We start from the raw sequence: 21,639 nt of genomic DNA on the forward strand, positions 1-21,639 counted from the left end.
CATGCTGCCATTTAACCGTGACTGAGCAAAAAGGCAGTGTCCCATACCGAAATTTCATATATAAAGTTTAGGCTAAAGGAGGCTTAATCTCATCTAAATAACTTTCTGTAGCATAACCATGCTTATAGTCAAGAAAGGCAGCAGTAACAGTGTCCACCCTGGTATGACCTAAAGTGTTATTATCTATGTATCGCCGGTACAAGCACTTAACTGATTTTTTTGACATCCCAATAGCTTCCGCAGGGGTAGTCCAGAGGTGTCCACATGCATATGTTCAATGTTTTCTGGCGTGGAGGAAGGTTCAAGTTAAAAAGTTTTCAAACTGCATTTTGCCACTGAAGTTGCAAAAAACATAAAAATCAAAAAACATTCCAAGTGATGGCTTCATCTGTAGGGAGTCTCCCTTTCCAAACCTTCTGCGCGCCACCCAGGGAGCCATGTGTTTATAGCTGAGATTTGCAAACAATTTGACTGTCACAGCATTATAAGATTTATTCTCCCTTCTTTTCCACTCGTGCGACCCACGGTTAGCTGATTAGAGATATATGCAAATACGGGTCTAAATCTCCCGTTTGGAGAAATGCCCTTTTCTTATGTAGTTAATATTTTTATCACACAAAAAATGTAAACGACAAAATGTTTACCCTGTGAAACATGATCCGTGAAGCTCTCTTCACTGTTTATTGTAGTTCGGCTTCCTTTTGCCTACAGATGAAATCAAGCACCTGGGTGCCCTTTTCCAATGTAGTTTTTTAACTCCACACAGCTTTTTCAAATTAACAGTAATTGGAGAGGCACGTGCAATGCCTGCTTAGAGCGCGTGCCGTACGCAGACACGGGCCACGCATTACAGCAGCTAGACGTGTTTGTCAGAGCTCAGGAGGCAACTTGATGGCAGTAGGTCTCCAAATATATATATTTTTCATCCTTTTCTTTTACAGTTTTCCTGTCTATTTATAGCCACGGTCGACTCTGAAACTAAACACTTTTGGTTAAGTTGTAGCAAGCTACCCGTTTTCCAGATTTAGCCTCTTTTCTGTAAATTATTAGACGGCTGAATTCACACATACTTTGTTTTTAACATTCCATGTAGTAGTCGGAGGATTCTTTCCCTGCGTGTTTACTTGGCCTTTCGTTCAAAAGATTTTGACTAATTACTGTCCTCATGTGGAGAGTTTTAGGGCCATATTTTCAAGACAGGCGTTAATATTATCGCTGAAGCGGCGATAATGGGCTTGATAATACGCCCTTGAGAATTCCAATGGAAGTCCATGTTCTGGTGTCAGCATGGGCTTCTATGGGAATTCTCTGCGGCATATTATCAAGCCCATTATCGCCGCTCTGGCTGCAGTTTTCTGCCGCTAAAGCGACGATAATATTCACGCCATGCTTGATAAAATGCCCCTTCGTTCTTAGGTTGATCCAAAACTTCCGCCTGTAGTTTAATTTATACCGAACCTAAACAGGGAGTGACCTATGATTTGTTGTCTCGTAGATATGCCACATATTCAAATCCACACCGCACAATAACACAGCGAACTAATCCAATTCAACTAACATAATGCCACAACACCCCACATACATACACCCCATAACACATAAGTAAAAAACAGTGCCGTTAACCATGCCAATAGCACCAACTCCAACAAATGCGAGGCCGATTGCATTTCCAATGCTGCTTGTTGTTTACTGTTGCGCACTTTCTGTGTTGACTTAAAGTGGATGCCTGTAAAGAAATACCAGTGCCTAGGTTATGAATATTGTTGCAAGACTCTCTCCCTGTCTGGGAAGGGTAATAGTGCATGTTTTGAAGTATGGCCATGGAATAGCCTCAATTTAATAAAAGAGCGTGTGTGAGAACATCTATTGTTAAATCTGTACAACGTTGTTAATGGTTTATAATATTTTTATGTATCTTGCAAAGATGAACTTATGTTTGCTCAAAAGTTATGATTTTGTAGATCAAACTAAAGTTATTTTGATGATTTATGCACATATACTCGCCCACCACATAAAAAAAAACTCACACACATTCACAACCACTGGCACACAGTTTAATTCCGATAGTTAGGTTGCACATTTACCTCATGTGGATAGCCTGAAAAGTGAAAACCTGGACTGGTAATGGCCCTTTTAGTCCTATGTTGGACACCCCTTGTGCACAGTAAACTCTGGAAAGTAATGTAAGCTTCATGCACACAATGAAGACTCACAAGGTTGCAGATAACACATTTCAGGACGGAGTTCCTTTTTCAATGGACAACTAAACCGAAGACATTCAAGCACTGATCTTATGGGCAGGGGAACTTAATTGCCCAGCCTTGTCAGTAGGTGGGCATCAGAACATAAAATACTTGGCTGCAGAGTACTCACTGCCCAAAAGAGGCCTCCTGGTGCTATTTTCAGATATCTTGTTAATTAAAATAATTAGCGTCATAACGGTAAGACTCAGTTTATCCTTCGAAACTCAAGGCCATCCGGATTACCCCAGCTCAAAGTTCTGTTAAGGAAATATTTAGTGGATGCCCGGGTTGCCTTAGTGCGCTCTGGTCCTTGAAAAGCCAACGGAATAAGTGGCGCGCATATGTCCCTTAACCAGATTAAATACTGCAATTTGGATGATTACGACAAGCTTGCCAGGTAGACAAAGGTGGGAGACAGGTAGTCAGAGACAATAGTGTGCATGATCATGGACTCCCGTCCTGTCCCTCATTGAAGTGCCCAGCTGAATGGTGATCAGCCAGGGCGCAGCAGTGGGTGATCACCTCCTCCGCTGCCTGCAGGCTCATTCTGGAAGATGCACTCTGGGCTCGGGTGCCACCAATCCACGAAACCAGATTTCTTTTTCCCGCTTTTCCTCAGACATAGCGGGGGGCAGGCCCTGTGCCACATACCTACAGTGTGATTGACTGCAGAGGGTCAGATTGGACCCTGCACTTTCAATCACGGACTATCGCAGGGCAACGAAATTCCCAAACGGCCCTAAAGTAATGCAATGAGCCGCTTGTGAATTATTCACCATCGGCTCCTTTCATGGCTCTGCTCACTCACTCACTCATCCACCCTGACGGCCTTCTTTCTTTTGCAACAGTTGAGCAGAGCGCTTGCTGCGCAGTCAGCGGTGCCACCGAGCCTGCGCTGCCTGGCTGCCCCAAGAGTGCCTGTACTCTCCTTGACCAAGGAGAAGTTCCAGTGCTCAAAAGGAGATAGTTCAAAACAAAGGTCATTGGTACCAGTGAGCACCGGCCCACTTAAAGCACTGCACCCGAACACAGGATGAATCCATACTTAGTCATGTTGAAGCGCCTGCAGGGCACCGCTAGTTGAACAGATCTGAGGCATCTACAATAGAGAGAGACTTGGAGGACATGGAAAAACGTATCACAACTAGAGAGGGGATGTAAAGTGCACTTACCCAACCCCACTCACCCGTAATGAATGACAGAACCTGCAGCTTGGAAGGGTGACTTGGCAGCGAATGGTTCCAGTGGCCCCATGTTTCTGCATTTGAACCTTGCAGACTTGTAGGCTAGAAGGTTATCCTGCAGGATGGCAAGAAAGAAATTATTTCCCATATGTATCGGGCCATCACCGTGGTTTATGCTTTGACAGATACCCACAAAAAAAATGATGGTGAAGGCAGACTCTCCACGTATAGGTTTGTGAGTAGCATTTTGTAATACGAGGGTAGTACTAACCTAGTACTACTCTATGTACAAGTAAATGCAGCGTGTGAATAGGCCCCACAGAGGGATACCAACGTTTTTATTATTGATTCTATGTATTGGAAGTTTATGGTGTGGAGTGGTGTTGTGTAATTTCCTCCTTTATAGCAGGGCATAGCATGCCAAGAATACCAGCAATCTGTTACATCCTAATATGGTCGAGATATAATCAATGGATAATTAGGCTAATTGAAATAGTCTTTAACTCCAGGAGCAGTACACAGTTTTATAATGAATTTGCAATTACATATCCCCGTCGAACCTTTGACCGTCACAATATTAGGCCGTTTTTGACTTACAGCACTTTGTTATAAATGCCTTGAAAATCTCATTCAGGCAGTGGAAATAATTATAAAATCCTATTGTAACGTGATTTCCACAGGTAAAATTTGCACCACCAGATTTGCGGAAATGGCCACAATGAAAATGCGATAATGTAACGTGGTATAAAACTGCATGTAGTAAATGTGCATGCCGACTATTCAGCAAACTTCACAATACTGACATGCACTAAAAACGCTCAAAAATACTTAAAGCAAATATCACCCTGCTCCCAGGGCCCAAGCCATAGAAAAAGTAGTGCAGGTGGGGCTAATTAGCATAATCCATACACAATGTCGCATTGAGTGACATCAGAGGAAGTGATGTCGCAAGAAAGTAATATATTGTCCATCATATCCCTCGCTTTAATGGAAATGGACCTAGTTTATAGTCAAAGCTGAGATACGTTTGCTATGTATGGTATTTGAATGTAAATATATTGATATACTACATGCATTTATTTCTAAACCACACATACATCTACTGTGAATTCCAGGCAGTGAACATTTTTAGCTATAGGGCCACCTAAATTTAAATAATAATGCATGCTTTTATAAACATGTATTTATTCGCATATCATGTAATAATGAACACTGCTTCAAATAAACCAAAATGCTGCAGCTCGCTTAGTGCCTGATTTTCTGTGGTGTGCACCCGTTTCTAGGCACATAGCGAAATTGCACTGGTTGCATATTGTGAAACCCTCACTGTTCCTGCATAGGCTGCAAAGCATTAATGGAAAAAGATACATTTTTCTGTATAAGGGTTTTCCCAATATGCCTAATCTAGGACTTTCCAATCATTAATCCTCGGTAGTCTCAGTAAATCCTGAGGTGGAGAAATGATAGGATTAAAGGTTTTTTTATTTCTCCTTTCCTGCTGAGTCTTGGGGGGTGGGGACTGGGGGGTGATGGCACTGAGGGGAGGGGTAGTGCACTCCCTTCAATGCGCATGATGGTTTGGCCAGCCGTCTCCGTCCAGCAAAGCCATCATGCGCAGTGAACCTCTCTCCAACCAGAGCTGCTTCGCTGGGGTTGAAGAGAGCAGGCACACTCTGCCTGTCCTGGAGCCTCAATCAAGGGTGCTCAGGCCAATCCTGAAGCTGCTGTCACGTGAGAGCAGCTTCAGGATTGGCCACAGGGCATTCTGGGAGCCTATGCCTATCTGACGCAGCGGAGTGGGCCGCAGCCGGCTGAAGGTAATTATTATTTTGCCACCCCCTTCTTTTGCGACAACTATGCCTCCTCCTCACCCCACCTCGTCCCGAACACGGGTGGCAGCAGAGGCTTAGCTGGCAGAGACATGGTGGTTACCATGACCCGAATAGAGTAGAGGAACCACAAGTTACGCCAACGGGGTGCACCACCACATTTGGGACAGACATCCCTGTCTGAGAATCTTAAAATAAGGTCCATAGGCCCACACGCAAAGGGGAAGATTCTCAGAATCTGCCCCTGTGCGACAGGTATTTTTGCATTTGGGATGCATCATCCCAAATGCAAAAATCGCAATTTAAAGAATCTCTAAACTGCGATTCCTTAAATTGCGATTGCATTTAAGGAATCCCAAATTGAGATTCCTTAAATGCAATGCATTAAAGTAAAAAAATTAGCGATTTCGCTAATAGGGAGAGCAATTTACCATGAAGATGAACTTCATGGTGATTTGCAAAAACTTTGAAAAATGCACTTTTGTGCATTTTTCAAAGTTTCATGTTGTGCACACACATGCCCTTAGAGCATGTGTGTGCAACATATGTGCACAGATCAATTTCAGGGGTGCAATAGGGTGTCATGTTGACACCCTTGAAATTGCATGAGCAATTTGCGAGTACCTACTGGTACTCGCAAATTGCTCATGCAATCTCCAATTCATTCCTTTGGGCCTGGAGGCCCATAGGAATGAATGAGACGGCATTCCTTAATTGCGACTCGCAATGTGCGAGTCGCAAATAAGGAATGTGTAGGAATCGCTATTTTTATAGCGATTCCTACATGCATAGGCTTTTGCAATTCCTTAATTGCGATTCCTTAAAAATCGCTATTAAGGAATCGCAATAGTCTTTGTTGATGCATGTGCCAGTATGTCTTTTGGAAATTGAAAGCCTAGTTATTTACAATCTGATTCTCCTTTTATAGTTTAACGTGTCAGTCTTTACTGGGACACCCGTTTGGGTATTTGCAGTACAAAAATACACACCAGGCATGCACCTTAAACATGAATTAAGGAATTCACAAATTGCTTAAAGAAATTGCTTTCCCTTGCTCTATCATCTCTCTTTCTCCCTAATTGATTATCTTCCTCTATTTCGCTTTCATCTTCCTTGTGTAACTCCCTCTAATTTACACTTCATCTCACACCCCTCTGTCTATCTCTCTCCTCTCTCTCTTACTCGCCTTTCTATACCTCACATCTTTCTCTACCTCAATCTAGTTGTAACTCCTCTATCTTTACCTCACAAACCATAAAATCCCACGTCACTTCTCCATTTATCTATCACCACTCCCCCCCCCTCTTTCTCTGCTTCTCATGTATCTCTCCTCACGTCTTCTTCCTCATATGCCTCTTTCCCTCCCTCTCTCCCTACTGCTACACCTCTGTTCTTACACCCCCTCGCTATATCGCCTCACAGTAGCTAACCTGATTACCTAACCTACACCTCTCGGTGCTCACACATGTATCTCTACTTCTCTGTCCTATCTCTCCACATCACATTTCTAACTCGCCACTCACTATGCACCTTTATCTGCCTAATATTTTCTCTTTTTGTCTCTTTGTATCTTTCTACCTACTTTATCATTCTCCCTTTACCTCACACCTCTCCCTCTCACCTCGATCTGTTCCCTTCTCCCTCACTTCTCTAGGTGCATTCCCGTCATCTCTCTGTTCTTCTCCTGGTCCCACTCTGTCCCATTTCTCTTGCTCAGCAGAGCCAGTGGTTGCCATCTAACCAGAGAAGTGTATACATAAAAAGGGGAGAAGAGGGACCAGTCAGAGGGAGTAAATAAGTGGACCATGATCAGATCTCACCTGATGGAATGGGGAAAATTCTCACGGCAGTGCTTTGACATTCGCTGTGGAAATGAGAATGCCAGTTGCACACTGTATATCTGTGTTTACAAATACCCTGCAAATAAAGCTGTAATTTTAAACATGTTTTATTTTAATATTATACACTAGACCACTAAGCATACCTCAAGTCACCCTTACCATGTCTGTGCTACAGTAGGAGGAACAGGCTGGTTAGATTCTGAACTTTTAATTAAAATATAGCATGACAAACAAGCATTAGGTCTCACCTTTGGGGCCTTATAAGTGTTTAGCCATGCAAAAGTTAATGTTGTTGCAGTAAGGATATTGTGCTGCATAACTAAATACTTATAAGGTCCCAAAGGCGAGAGCTATTGGCTATGCCAATGCTTGTTTCCCCTTTTGATATGAGCGGTGCCCTCAGCAAAATGCTCTCGAGACAGTAGATAACCATGGTAATGCTTTCTTTGCCAAATGTTTTCGTACACATGCTTCATTCGATCTGCCCACAAGGATCATTACACACCAGACAGACTCTATTACAAGAAAGAAACGAGAACAAACATGCTTGTTATCTGGGGCTCCAATTACCAGCCCCAAATCCTTCTGTTGGGAATGCTGCCACAGTAGAGAACCGTTACAACAAACAAATGATGGATGGAATGCTGACAATGCAGACATTCTCCCCCAGTCAAGAGATCTGGGTTAAATCCATCGTTCTTTTGCCCACTACGCCACCCCAGTTCAGACATGGCCATATGCAAATCAGTCTTGACCCTGTGCCTCATGGGAACAGTCCAGCCCGAACTGCCAAGCCATGTCTTCCCTGGACCGGAATCAAGCATCCTAGGACCGGTTTCTGGCTATCAGCCGTCATCAGCCAGGATAGCTTGACTCCAGTGGCGTAGTGAGCACGGGTCCCACGTCTGGGAATACCCATCCCACTTAGGGCGAAAAGCGTTACAACAAACAAATGATGGATGGAATGCTGACAATGCAGACATTCTCCCCCAGTCAAGAGATCTGGGTTAAATCCATCGTTCTTTTGCCCACTACGCCACCCCAGTTCAGACATGGCCATATGCAAATCAGTCTTGACCCTGTGCCTCATGGGAACAGTCCAGCCCGAACTGCCAAGCCATGTCTTCCCTGGACCGGAATCAAGCATCCTAGGACCGGTTTCTGGCTATCAGCCGTCATCAGCCAGGATAGCTTGACTCCAGTGGCGTAGTGAGCACGGGTCCCACGTCTGGGAATACCCATCCCACTTAGGGCGAAAAGCGTTACAACAAACAAATGATGGATGGAATGCTGACAATGCAGACATTCTCCCCCAGTCAAGAGATCTGGGTTAAATCCATCGTTCTTTTGCCCACTACGCCACCCCAGTGCGTGGGACCCGTGATTCCGGTCCAGGGAAGACATGGGTTGGCAGTTCGGGCTGGACTGTTCCCATGAGGCACAGGGTCAAGACTGATTTGCATATGGCCATGTCTAAACTGGGGTGGTGTAGTGGGCAAAAGAACGATGGATTTAACCCAGATCTCTTGACTGGGGGAGAATGTATGCATTGTCAGCATTCCGTCCATCATTTGTTTGTTGTAACGCTTTTCGCCCTAAGTGGGATGGGTATTCCCAGACGTGGGACCCGTGCTCACTACGCCACTGGAGTCAAGCTATCCTGGCTGATGACGGCTGATAGCCAGAAACCGGTCCTAGGATGCTTGATTCCGGTCCAGGGAAGACATGGCTTGGCAGTTCGGGCTGGACTGTTCCCATGAGGCACAGGGTCAAGACTGATTTGCATATGGCCATGTCTAAACTGGGGTGGTGTAGTGGGCAAAAGAACGATGGATTTAACCCAGATCTCTTGACTGGGGGAGAATGTATGCATTGTCAGCATTCCGTCCATCATTTGTTTGTTGTAACGCTTTTCGCCCTAAGTGGGATGGGTATTCCCAGACGTGGGACCCGTGCTCACTACGCCACTGGAGTCAAGCTATCCTGGCTGATGACGGCTGATAGCCAGAAACCGGTCCTAGGATGCTTGATTCCAGTCCAGGGAAGACATGGCTTGGCAGTTCGGGCTGGACTGTTCCCATGAGGCACAGGGTCAAGACTGATTTGCATATGGCCATGTCTAAACTGGGGTGGTGTAGTGGGCAAAAGAACGATGGATTTAACCCATATCTCTTGACTGGGGGAGAATGTATGCATTGTCAGCATTCCGTCCATCATTTGTTTGTTGTAACGCTTTTCGCCCTAAGTGGGATGGGTATTCCCAGACGTGGGACCCGTGCTCACTACGCCACTGGAGTCAAGCTATCCTGGCTGATGACGGCTGATAGCCAGAAACCGGTCCTAGGATGCTTGATTCCGGTCCAGGGAAGACATGGCTTGGCAGTTCGGGCTGGACTGTTCCCATGAGGCACAGGGTCAAGACTTATTTGCATATGGCCATGTCTAAACTGGGGTGGTGTAGTGGGCAAAAGAACGATGGATTTAACCCAGATCTCTTGACTGGGGGAGAATGTATGCATTGTCAGCATTCCGTCCATCATTTGTTTGTTGTAACGCTTTTCGCCCTAAGTGGGATGGGTATTCCCAGACGTGGGACCCGTGCTCACTACGCCACTGGAGTCAAGCTATCCTGGCTGATGACGGCTGATAGCCAGAAACCGGTCCTAGGATGCTTGATTCCGGTCCAGGGAAGACATGGCTTGGCAGTTCGGGCTGGACTGTTCCCATGAGGCACAGGGTCAAGACTGATTTGCATATGGCCATGTCTAACTGGGGTGGTGTAGTGGGCAAAAGAACGATGGATTTAACCCAGATCTCTTGACTGGGGGAGAATGTATGCATTGTCAGCATTCCGTCCATCATTTGTTTGTTGTAACGCCACAGTAGAGAACAGCAGGGCCTGCACAAAGTAACCCCCGCCCTCCCTGCTTCAACAAGTAAATTGCCTAATATTCATTAGACTTGACTCGGAAAGTTAAACTTGTTAATGGGGACAGTTTCAGCTGCTTGCTGTCCCATGGGAAAAATGCGGCTGGGTGGGAGATGAGTTCAAGGGCGGGGACGTGTTCTGTGGAATGAGCCCATCCTGCTGGGAAAGGCTGCTGTATGAAAGTCACGTCCTGCTGGGAAAGCAAATAAGCCAGCCGAGAGAGCCGGGAAGGCTCCAAATCACATAGCAGAGTTAGGCTGATAAGAGGACTTTGTTGCCGTAATGACAGTGCTTGGGTTTAACTCCTGCACCTTTTTGTAGCAAAACTGCCTGGGAATAGTTTCTCGTTTTTTCAGAACTTCTCGCTCATCTGTCCTCCAATTCAATTTATTTTGAAGCCTTGCATTTATTGGAAGAAGATGCATATCATATTCTTTGTCTATCAATTTGACAGTATACGCAAAAATAACATGTTTAAAGCACATCAAAACAATATTGTTACCAAATTCGCAATCGGAAGTCCTTACTACAGAAGCTAACAAGCGCAAAGAGAAACTGAAAGGAAAGAGAAAAAGATAAGAAACGAGAGGGTAACAGGCAGAAGAAAGACAGATGCGCGAGAGGAGTGAAAATAAAGCTGACGAGGAGGGAGGGGGTAGGGGATAGGGGAAGGGAGGGGATTCACGCGCTGTAAGGCTTAATGAGAAAGTAAAAGACACACAATTGATGGACGGAATGCAGAACAAATCAAAACATTCACCTCCAGTCAAGAGATCTGGGTTAAATCCATCATTCTTTTGCTCACCATGCCACCCCAGTTTAGACCTGGCTATATGCAAATCAGTCTTGACCCTGTGCCTCATGGGAACAGTCCAGCCCGAACTGCCAAGCCAGGTCCTCCCTGGACCGGATACCAGCATCCTAGGACCGGTTTCGGGGTTTCACCCCTCTTCAGCCAGGATAGCTTGTTTCCAGTGGCGCAGTGAGCCCAGGACTCACGTCTGAGCATATCTGGCGCACTTAGGGCCAGAAAGCAAAAGACACACAATTGATGGACGGAATGCAGAACAAATCAAAACATTCACCCCCAGTCAAAAACGATGGATTTAGGCCGAGATCTCTGTACTGGGGTGAATGTATGACATTGTTCTGCATTCTGTCCATCAATTGTTGTTTTTGCATTTGTCACCCCGTAAGGCTTAATGAGCCATTACAAAAAGCCAGATGGCCTGTGCACGTTCACGCGCACATGCACGCAAGCTTGAGGCCAGCAAAAGCCTCTGGTAGCACTTTGGAAACCCCCTTAGTAAAAGTCAAGCAAGCAGCGCATGCGCTGCTCTAGGCTCAACCTAAAAATCTAGAACCCAGCACAAAAGAAACAGCTTTATCCATGATTTTACTGAGCTATTTTTTGGTACTATTTGGTTGGTATAGACCACACAGCCTTTAGCTGTTTGTGCCTGTTACCATTTTAAGTTTAGCAAAGGTGTTGGTATAATGTAATGTTTAGCATCACGTGGGCTTGAATTGGCTTATAATGGATAATAAACTCAAAGTTGTTCTAAACTGGGCTGCAGAATGTTTTTCTTGAGTCTCAAATATTCCTTAAGAGGGGCTGCAGTTAGGTTTGTGATCATGTTATGTAACTTTGTAATGTAGGGGCATCATTCCTTACTTTCCAGTGCATTTCTGGGACACACTGAAGTGCAATAGGGAACCCTGCAATTGGCATTTCATTATTCCCGCATTGAGTAGTTGCCTTTTAGCTTCGATTTGGGTATGTGGGTCAGCAAAAGTGTGTAGTTGTGAGGCATTTGGCATGCAATGCCAAGCTGAGTTTATGCAAAAAGGGTTTTCACAAGAGGATATGCAACATGCGTGCTTGCACTCGATTTACTGCATGTTTTTGCACAATCTGGATGGTAAACTCTCAACACTGCACAATTGTCCCATCATGTAGCTGAGCAAAATTGAATTCTGCATGAGGATAATGTAATTTGACAATCCTAAATAGCACAACATTGCACAGCAATATGACACACACACCACACTTTCAGTCAGGGCAGTTTAAAACGGCGCTTAATTTGTATTACTTAAAATGAGCGCCGAGGCTCAATTTTATTCTTAGGAGCCCGTGCTGCATGACTAAGGTTGCCAAATGCCAAAGATGCGTGGCAGTGATTGCCCTGATTTCACTGCATGACACTTTTCCCACCACTCTACACTTCCTATTTATTTAAATGACTCTTTTGGCTTCTTTTTTCCACCTGCTTTCTCACTATTTTCCTAACTTTCTCTTCCTCTTTCTTACTCTTTTCCACCTTTCTCTCTTTCTTGCACTGAGTCTAATCTGATCACTTGACATGTGTTCACCTCATTATTTTCCAATTTTGACTTGGGTGCCCTATATGTGTTAAAAGTTACCTTAAGTTTAATCGCAGTACACAGACCCCACTGCTCACGAACAGCAGCTCCCCATTCATGCAGTCAGGGGTAGTGGACAATCACAGGCCCAACAATGACTCCCTTGTCCCGGCCTGATTGATGTCGGATATACAGTAGCTCTGGGAATGACAAACAATTAAAAACGGCAAACTCCATTCACTTCTGACCACAGCGAATCTGCCACAATCGATTGATAATTCACACCTGATTCAATCACTTAATGCCCACTTTTGTTCAAGAGTAGAAGGCCCTTGCTTCAGATAATTTATTTCTCTGGGATGGACTTTGAACAAACTCATTTGCAAATACAAGTTTAATCACTCAAGGTCGCTTACCTGCAACATTTCACATTTCCGGTCTGCACCAACCCTGTAAAGCATAGAGGGCATATGAGGACCAGTCCCTCTCACCCACAGAACCCCCAACCCCACCCATCTATGCAATTAGGGGTTTTGGTAAAAAAGCTACTGCTGGGTTGGTGCTTTGCTATGAAACCAGCCATGGAGCCTGGTCTGTTGCCCTGGAGTTGGCAAGCGAGTAAAACGAAAACAATCATCTCCCCCTACCATGATCCTACCTTCAGAAAACAAGACATCCAAGTCATTATTTCAATTTCAGAAGGCTTTACACTTGCTGGTGTTAGGGCTGGGGCATGATCACGCAGACTAGTTCCTCTGCAAACCCCTTTGGAAGGTAAGGGAGAAACGCTTCACTTGTGGCTGGACTACACTGCAGGCTCCATGCTCGTCGCTCTCTGTAAAAGGTCAGAGTAGGGTCCGGCTGGTGGCTGGTTGCCACTGGTTGTCTGGCTTCAGTTTTAAAACAAGTGCTGGTTCGGTCATTGGTGGTTCTTCTTACGATGTCCCCACTCCAATGGCTGGCACCACGACAATGTTGTTGCTCAAGTGTTGCAAAAAGAGAAGGGAAATCCATAGAGAAAATGCTCCTCTGTAAAGGATTTCCCTTCCTGCTACAGCGCTCACCTGGCATGGTCATGCTGTGACTTTTCCACTAGTGAGAAGTGAGCAAAATGAGTATGTGCACATCGGGCATACTCTCACTGCAGTCTGCAAAAAAACGGACCGCCTGTTCTAGGCCATAAAACAGAGCCCTATAGGCACCCGTTTTAAGGTCCCCTTTTAAAAACTGCTCGTGGTCGGCACCGGCAGGACCCGGCCCTCTTAAAGCCATAGCAGGCCGTAACTTTTATCAAAAGCCCGCAGGCGCAGCTGCCGAGCGACAGTATTGCAGAATACCAAGACAAAACAAACAAAAGCGCACACACACTCCTCCTCTTTGCTTTCAAAGTCTTAAAAAATTGTTATTTTACAAAATATTGTTCTTTCTCTCACTCCTTTCCTCTACCAGTACTCATTCATCGCCCTATCCACTGCCTCTTTAGCCCTCTCATGTACTCTGCTTGTTGTATAATGTATTTTAACATTATATGTCACCCGATTGTCGGAAAATCTGAAGCTCACAACCCCCAATCTTAATGACCAAACTACACCCCCAACTGTATTTTGCCTCATTTCTTCTACCAGTATACCGTTTTACATCCCTACATTCTCTCTTAGTCACTGTTTTTCCATTCTTCTTTTTCTTTTTCTCCTTTTCCATCTTTGCTGACATTCTCTTTTGTTCTCAGACAAGGTCTGATAATAAAAAATAAGTTTCAGTCCCCAAAAAAAGTGCTGGTAGTACTCGCTCAAATTAAGCGCTTGGGGCCCGATTCATGAAGGTACTTACCTGTAGTAAAGTTATGAGTGCAGAGAATCCATACTCCTGGCAAATCTCCTTACTTGTGGTGGAACCTCTGCACTGAAAACCAGAGGCGTAGCTTGATCAGTAAGGTTTGGGGGGGTGTGCTTCAGATTTTCCGATAATAAGTCTGGCATATCATGTTTAAATATATTATACCACCAGCGAGGTGCATGATAGGGGCCTTTGGGACAGTGGAAAGGGAGAGGAATGTGGATTGATAGGAATACTAAAAGAAAACACAATATTTTGCAACATAACCAATATTTTTGAGGACTTTCAAAACCGAGGTAGTTTGTTTGCATGTAGAAAATCCAGCTGACTTCTCACAATACCTGACTAAAAGTACCTCTACCCAAATATTTATAAGGAAATACATTTATTGGGAGGGTGTAAGACCCCAAACAACCCCCCCCAAGCTATGCTCCTGCTGAGGACTGTAGTACAGAGACTCCGTACTCGTAACTTTACTATACCGAAGTACCTTTGTGAATGGGGTCCTGAACATAGGTCCACCTCTGCATCATCCATACTAATCTCTTGTCACCAATTAACGTGATATAAAATGTTTTAGTACAGATTGCCGTTGTGTGGTATAAATGAGTAGCGTCCATGAAATGAATCAGAAGTGACTCCTTGCCTGGTTCCTATGGACAAACTTTGGGCCTGCTCCATCACTTAATTTCATGTTTTGCTTAATAGGTGAATTTAGAAGAGAAGGCTTGGTCTGTGGGTGTTGCTAGTAGAGGAATTGGGCACGGGCAGTAGTGTTGGGAGCTTTGGCATTATGATTTGCAGAGATTTGCGAACCTTTTTGGGTACTCAAATACTGAAAATATGTGATGGGAGAATTCAAGTCCTTATCAGAGTGTAGGCACCCGCTGGGCAGTCCAGGGATTTTCGTATTTTACAACCATTGCTTGCAACTTGCTACACTGTTCGTAATGAACATAGTAGATATAGCAGAAAGTAGTATTTTTGCTATGACCTAGACAAACTGCAGTCCATAGTCTTTGTTAACATAAAAGACAACTAGCATCTGATATATAGTGGCACAATTGGGAAAAATGTTCAAGAACCACTCATGTGAGAAAACATTTAGGAAATACAATGACAGCGTGGACCTATAAATGTACAAAATAAAATATGTGAACAGATAAGTGTGATACAATATCAAATATATTGTTTATTCAAAGATTATATTCTGTAATAGAACAAAGAAAAAGAATGACAATAGTTATTAAAAACACAGTTGCTTAGTTACGTGCAATGTAGTTTTGCAATGTTTGGCACATTCAGCACATGGCTGAAGTTTTTCATGTCCTACGCGCGTTTCGGCGTTGCGCCTTCATCAGGTAGCCTTGTGTGTAAAGAAACCTAAAGGCATATAGTTTAAACAAAGAAACCTTTTCAGTCACATATGGAGGGTCCTACATTAAAATTCTGCTTCAAAAGATAATCAGATAGGAAATATGAAAAAAGATTGGAACCTGTCACAAAAAATGAAACGACCCACTGTCAACCATACACCCTTAAAGCTAAATATCACAGCTCCAAACGTAATTTTAAGACCCTTAACACATACATCCACATCACACAAACAAGAGCACAATTTTGTAAGGAGGCCTTAGGAGCAAAAGGATTTTAGTCTGCTCCAAGATCACGAGCCTTATTCTGGAGAACATTAAAGATATAGTTAAATGTTAATTCCAGTGAGCCTACTTGCAACCAGTCCGCCTATAGGGCGCCCTTTGCTCCGTCGGAGCTTACTGATGAGGTCATCATAAAATTACTCTTTGGCCACATTTGATTAAACTATAGGCTGGAGACCTTTGAATTCTTGTATTTCTGTATATGGAGATGAATAACAAAAATGGTGTACAAATATGTAATAAACTGATGGAGCAATTTGATTAAAAAAAACAAAAATACAGGTCCTTTGGTGGTTTACAACACTTGGCTTTAGTCTTTCCAACGTTCGTTCAAGTGGGCCAGATCTGTGCAAAAATGCATGCTATTACCATGGGCTAAATTTGTGTTCATTACCTCGAAATGCAAACCATTAAATAGTTATGTTTAAAAGATTGCATAAATCTGGCTTTCATGAGCCAGTGATGGGCACTGTAGTGTCCTGCTGGAAATGTTCTAGTGTCCCAGCAGGCACAAGTTTGCTGGAGACGCACATCCCACACCCATCCACCACAGGCAGTGAGTGGGCAGAGTGGCGTGGGCCTGCTAATAAAAGTGCCCGAGTGCACGTGCTTGTGGCCAGTTCACTAAGCATCACCACAGTGTCTGCGTCATCATTTCTATAGCATGTGGTCCTAGGGTCCACGATTTGACACCAACCTCTTGATTTATGCAGCGGGCCACTAGAATTATGCAGCAATGGAGGACCAAATTATGTTGCAATGGTGACTACATTATGCACCAAGTAAAGTCAAATTATTCAACATATTACCGTATATTTTGTGGCCCTATTAGCTAACAGTTTTGACAATTTACAACACTTTAATGCTGTCTGAGCAAACGTCTCGCCCCATTAGTACTGATTTTAACATCTGAATAGAGCAGTCAGCAACTGAAGGGTAACCAGTAAACATTTGCAAAGGGAGTGTCACTGTGCAGAACCACCTGTGGGCCTTTTTTAGTAACATTTGTTCCATTCAGTTGGAAACATTTTTTTGGTTTTAATTTGCTAGTTATGCAGCAGAAGATGGATTTAGTGGCAAAGACAGCGAACCCATACCTTTGAAGAACACAACACAGTTGCAGAATCTCATAACCCCAGTGCGCCTGATTATGCACCAAATATTGCACACTACCAATCCACAGAAGTAACACAGTAATTTTTCAATGGAGAAACGTATATGTAAGCAACAAGATGTTGATGTTTTATATTCTTTTCCATTCATTTTTCAGGGATTTGGTGTGTTCATTCAAGATGATTTAGCTATGAATTAGCAGATATTACTAATATGTTTGTATTTTTTTGCAGCTCTGAATGTAAACTCTGAAGTGAAGCGACTGTGTAAGGGAACCCCCTACCCCACAAAAGAGGATGGATGAATGGAGGGTGGAAAATGCCACAGACTGCTTCTCAAGGATCAAGGACCTGGAACTCTACTTGGTGTTGAACACCACCTCGCAGAAAACAGTTCTTGCTCTGCTAAGCTGCACTTTTGGAATATTGTGTATTATAGAAAACTCTGTGGTGCTGTACATCATACTCTCATCTTCCTACCTCAGGAGAAAGCCTTCCTACCTGTTCCTTGCCAGCGTGGCCCTGGCAGACCTCCTGGCCAGCATCTGCTTCACCTCCAGCTTTGTGGATTTTCATGTATTTGGAAGAACGGGCTCGCCGAACATCTTCCTGCTGAAACTTGGGGGTGTCATTGCTTCTTTCACAGTGTCGCTTGGCAGCCTGCTGCTCACCGCCTTCGATCGCTACATCTGCATACACAAGCCTTGTGCATACAAGTCCGTGGTCACGAAGAAACGAGCATTGGTGGCTCTCGCTGTGACGTGGTGCCTCGCTGTCCTTTTGGCTTACTTGCCTTTGATGGGGTGGAATTGCTGTAAATTGAATTCTCGTTGTTCAGAATTGTTTCCCCTGATTGATCACAAGTACTTGACATTTTGGATCTCTGTGGTCTTGTTACTGCTTGCTTTTATTGTCTATAGCTACAGTCACATCTTGTTGAAAGCCCACAAGCATGTTCAGGTCATGAAATACCACAGGCAGCAAGCCGGACAGACGCCTGAGCAGGCCAAAATGCAAATCGATGTCATGTTTGCAAAAACCTTAGTCCTGGTTCTTGCAGTAATCATGCTATGCTGGGCACCGATGTTGCTTCTTATGATATACAGTTTGTTTGGTAACCTTACTGAAGGCCTCAAGAGGGCTTTTGCGTTCTGTAGCAACCTTTGTCTCTTGAACTGCCTGGTCAATCCCATTATCTACTCTATGAGGCGCAGTGACATGTGGGATAGGTTGAAGAAGGGCCTATCCTGCCTCCGTAGCCGCCTTTGGATTCCAGGCTGTAACCTGGGAGGGGCCAAGGCTCAGATTAACTCTGCTGCTGGTCTAGTTTCTGGTTCGACCCCTTGTGACCTGGAAGTACAATGATGGTTTGTTCCTCTCAGAACTTTGTTCCGATGCACAAGATCTCAACAATGTAGCCCGTCTCAAAAGAAAATGGGCACATGTGTGATTGACAACAGCAGAGAGCCTAACAGTATGCTGCTGGTGACTTCCTTATTGTATTTGTGGCTCCAACTGCGTAGCTGTATACATACTTAAATTTATAAACACAGTAGGTTTTGCATTTTTTGAAGCTCAAATGACCAAATCAAATAATTGACTTACAAACGCCAGCTTGCTTATGTGGGAAACCCTCCTCTGAAAAGCACCCACTGATCTTCACCTTAGGTCAGCCCCTTTTGTCAATATTGACTTTTTGGTGGACTCTAAGATTACTCTTGACATCTAGATAAGTGATTCTGCTAGATCTGCTCCCCTCAACTGGAGCAAGTGAGGTGCCTCCCGCTTTATTCATTTCATGTCAATGAACTGCCTGCGAAAATTGTCTCCATTTGGAGGCTAGTCACTGACACTCTGACAGGACTGGCATTGACTATTGTGCCATAGTTGCTTTTGGTATTGTTCGACTGCACTCCTTTCATGTACTCGTCCCTTTTTATTGTTGGCACTCAAATTGTAGTTACCCCATTCTAATATCTCTACACATTCTACCTCCACAATGGATGCTTCTCTCTTCACCTTCTCAGGCGATTCCTCGCCCTCCACCCATGTCACTTTACTCCGCCCTATTCTTTCAGGCTAGACTTTTCTCTTTGCTCCTCCCCCTTGCCATTTTATCTTCCTGGCTGCATTTATCCCACATTTGGTCATTGCCAGCTCTGTTCTCCATTTCTGATGTCCCAACTTGTTTACCCTCTGCTAACCCTCCTAAAGTTCCCCTGTATCCCAAACAGATGGCAGAGGATCAGAAGAACGCCACTGGGGCCATACCGCCATGGTTGCATGGTTGCATGTTTGCAGGTTTATGCCGTTCTAGCTGGACTAGAGTCATAGGTATCATACCATTGTTCCATTTTGTAGATGTTCTGTAGTCGCAGAGTTTGGTTTTCTAGACCCCCTGGCTTTAATGACTTTGTCAGTGTGCCAACCCAAGTCAGATAGCTAGCCAATCACCAAAGCAACCAGCCAGACACCCAGTGAAGGCTGATAGCCTTCCAGCAGCCCTCAACATGAAGATAGTCACTCACTCTAAGCGCTCTGTATACAGTTTTTATAAGATTATTTGGAAGCTTGTTGAAGATTTTCCGAATAAATATTCAAAAATGCTATTTCCAGCTATTTTCATTGCATTAGACGGTGTCCTTTTGAAAAGGCAAGAAAATGAAACTCACAATTTTCAATCTTCTAAACTCTTTGGTTTTATAACTATGATTAAACATGAAATGACCAACTTTTGTTATTAAATACCACAAATATATTCACAGAAGCTTGATTATCGTATTTGCAGGAAGAGAACAATATGTAGAGAATGTGCACTTGGTTTTATTATACATTCACTTTTGATTACCTTATCACACAGAGAATGAAGAGCTCTTGTGCAAATGCAAAAAAATGTCTGTACATAGAAATGTCTTTCTCATGGAGAATCCGCTACCCACAACGGAAAGGGATTTATACCAGACCTTGTTCGGTGTAAAAATCTGACCCTTTCTATGATGGAGAGGAGTTTGGGAATACCTACAAACATATGGTTGTGGATGTTCACACCCATTTTTGTATACCTTGAGTTGGATTTAGTGGTCCAGAGTACTTCGCACCTGCGTTTCGAAGGATTCTGCAACATATGTTTGTATGCCCTCTAGATATTATGCCCTCTAGATATTAAGCCTTATCAAAATCCTGTCTTTGTTTCTAGCGAGAATATGCAGGAACATAAAACACTCACATTTCTGGAAGGGGGCTTACTTTGAAATTAAAGAGAAGGCATCAATTCAAAGCAAGGTTTAGTTGCTTCATCAGTGAGTCACCGAACATCCGAGTTAAACGCAACAACTCCTGATCATAAGCTTGAGGGGACATTACACCACATTGTAAAGGATGTTGGCAGCATAATTGTGAACATGTGTAAACGGCATACAAAAGTAACGAAATGTGAATGAGATCATAAATTTCTAAAAGCAAAGAATCATAGATTCTGGATGGAGTTTACCCAGTGAACTACTCACTGTGAATTGCATTTTCCAGTGGTGAAAGAGATGGAGATAGTGAGGAAGTTGGAAAGAGTTTGCATACAATACAAACTAGGGACAAATCGCAGTTTAGGCTGGGCTTACTCTATTATCTTTGTCAATTACATCTTCACAAGTAATAAGAATAAAAAAAAAAATCACAAACAGTTTCAATAAGAATAAAAAAAAAAAAATCACAAACGGTTTCACAGATATTTTAGTTCATTATTTTAAATTCCAGTTAGGGTATTTTTTTAATCTAGATTCTTCTTCTTATTATTATTCTTCAGTTGCATATATTTTGGTGAACATGATTTATATTTGACAATTTTCCATTCAGTATGGTAATGTCTAGATTACAGAAATCGGTTATGTGATTTGAAAATTCCTCTACACACGTCTACAAACACAACAGATCCCCGTAGTTTGGTTAAAAGCAAACAAGTATTGACAAATACCATTGCACCAGATTTGCATACTGAATGTTTGACTGCAATACACAAAGTGAGGCAAGAGATGGCAGGATTACTCCAGGCATCTTAAATTGTAGAAGCTATTTTAGGTCACGATGTAAAGCTAGTAGCACTGTGTGTAACCATCCCCAACATGCTGTTCCTCGTTTGGTTGATGGATGACATTAGCACAGGGCAGCAGATAGTTAAAGCTGCCTGCAGCCATACGTTAAAAGCAACATCCCCGGTGTCAACATAATAAAAAAAATATATGAACATGTATGGAACGTGAGCTTATAGGTATGGATCCGAACCAACAATTGCGTTGTATTTTAATTAGCCATTTTGTGGTATTCAGAACTGCAGATTACATATTTTTGAAACTATAAGCACTTAAGCTTTCTACCGTACAATCTTAATTGTCATGTTGCTAAATTGCAAAGTGTTATTTGCTAAGGTTCCTTAAATCTTAAGAGCACAGCTTTAGTAATATTGAATTTTTACAAATGTCTGCACCTGTAAATTCTCTTACAGAATTGTGTTAAAACTGGTGAAACCCGGGGACCGATCCAATTCAGTGAAGTGTTCCTAGACATGCAAATGGATGTGCACCCCTAAAACGCTTGCATAAACTGACTCTGTGAATGCCTAGGTGGGAATGTGGATGGAACTGTGAAATGAG

At 43.4% G+C, this 21,639-nt stretch overlaps 1 protein-coding gene across 1 annotated transcript; it reads left to right on the top strand.

The window, feature by feature from the left end:
• Positions 1-787: 787 nt before the first annotated feature.
• LOC146857363 (cannabinoid receptor 1-like) lies at positions 788-20,643 on the top strand. Its single transcript, XM_085647864.1, has 2 exons — positions 788-897; positions 17,231-20,643. The coding sequence occupies exon 2, from the start codon at positions 17,294-17,296 to the stop codon at positions 18,359-18,361; it is 1,068 nt and encodes a 355-aa protein (XP_085503990.1). The 5' UTR covers positions 788-897; positions 17,231-17,293; the 3' UTR covers positions 18,362-20,643.
• The last annotated feature ends 996 nt before the right edge of the window (positions 20,644-21,639 follow it).

Source organism: Triturus cristatus, chromosome 3_2 (assembly GCF_964204655.1).
Source record: "Triturus cristatus chromosome 3_2, aTriCri1.1, whole genome shotgun sequence".
Classification (NCBI taxonomy): Eukaryota; Metazoa; Chordata; class Amphibia; order Caudata; family Salamandridae; genus Triturus; species Triturus cristatus.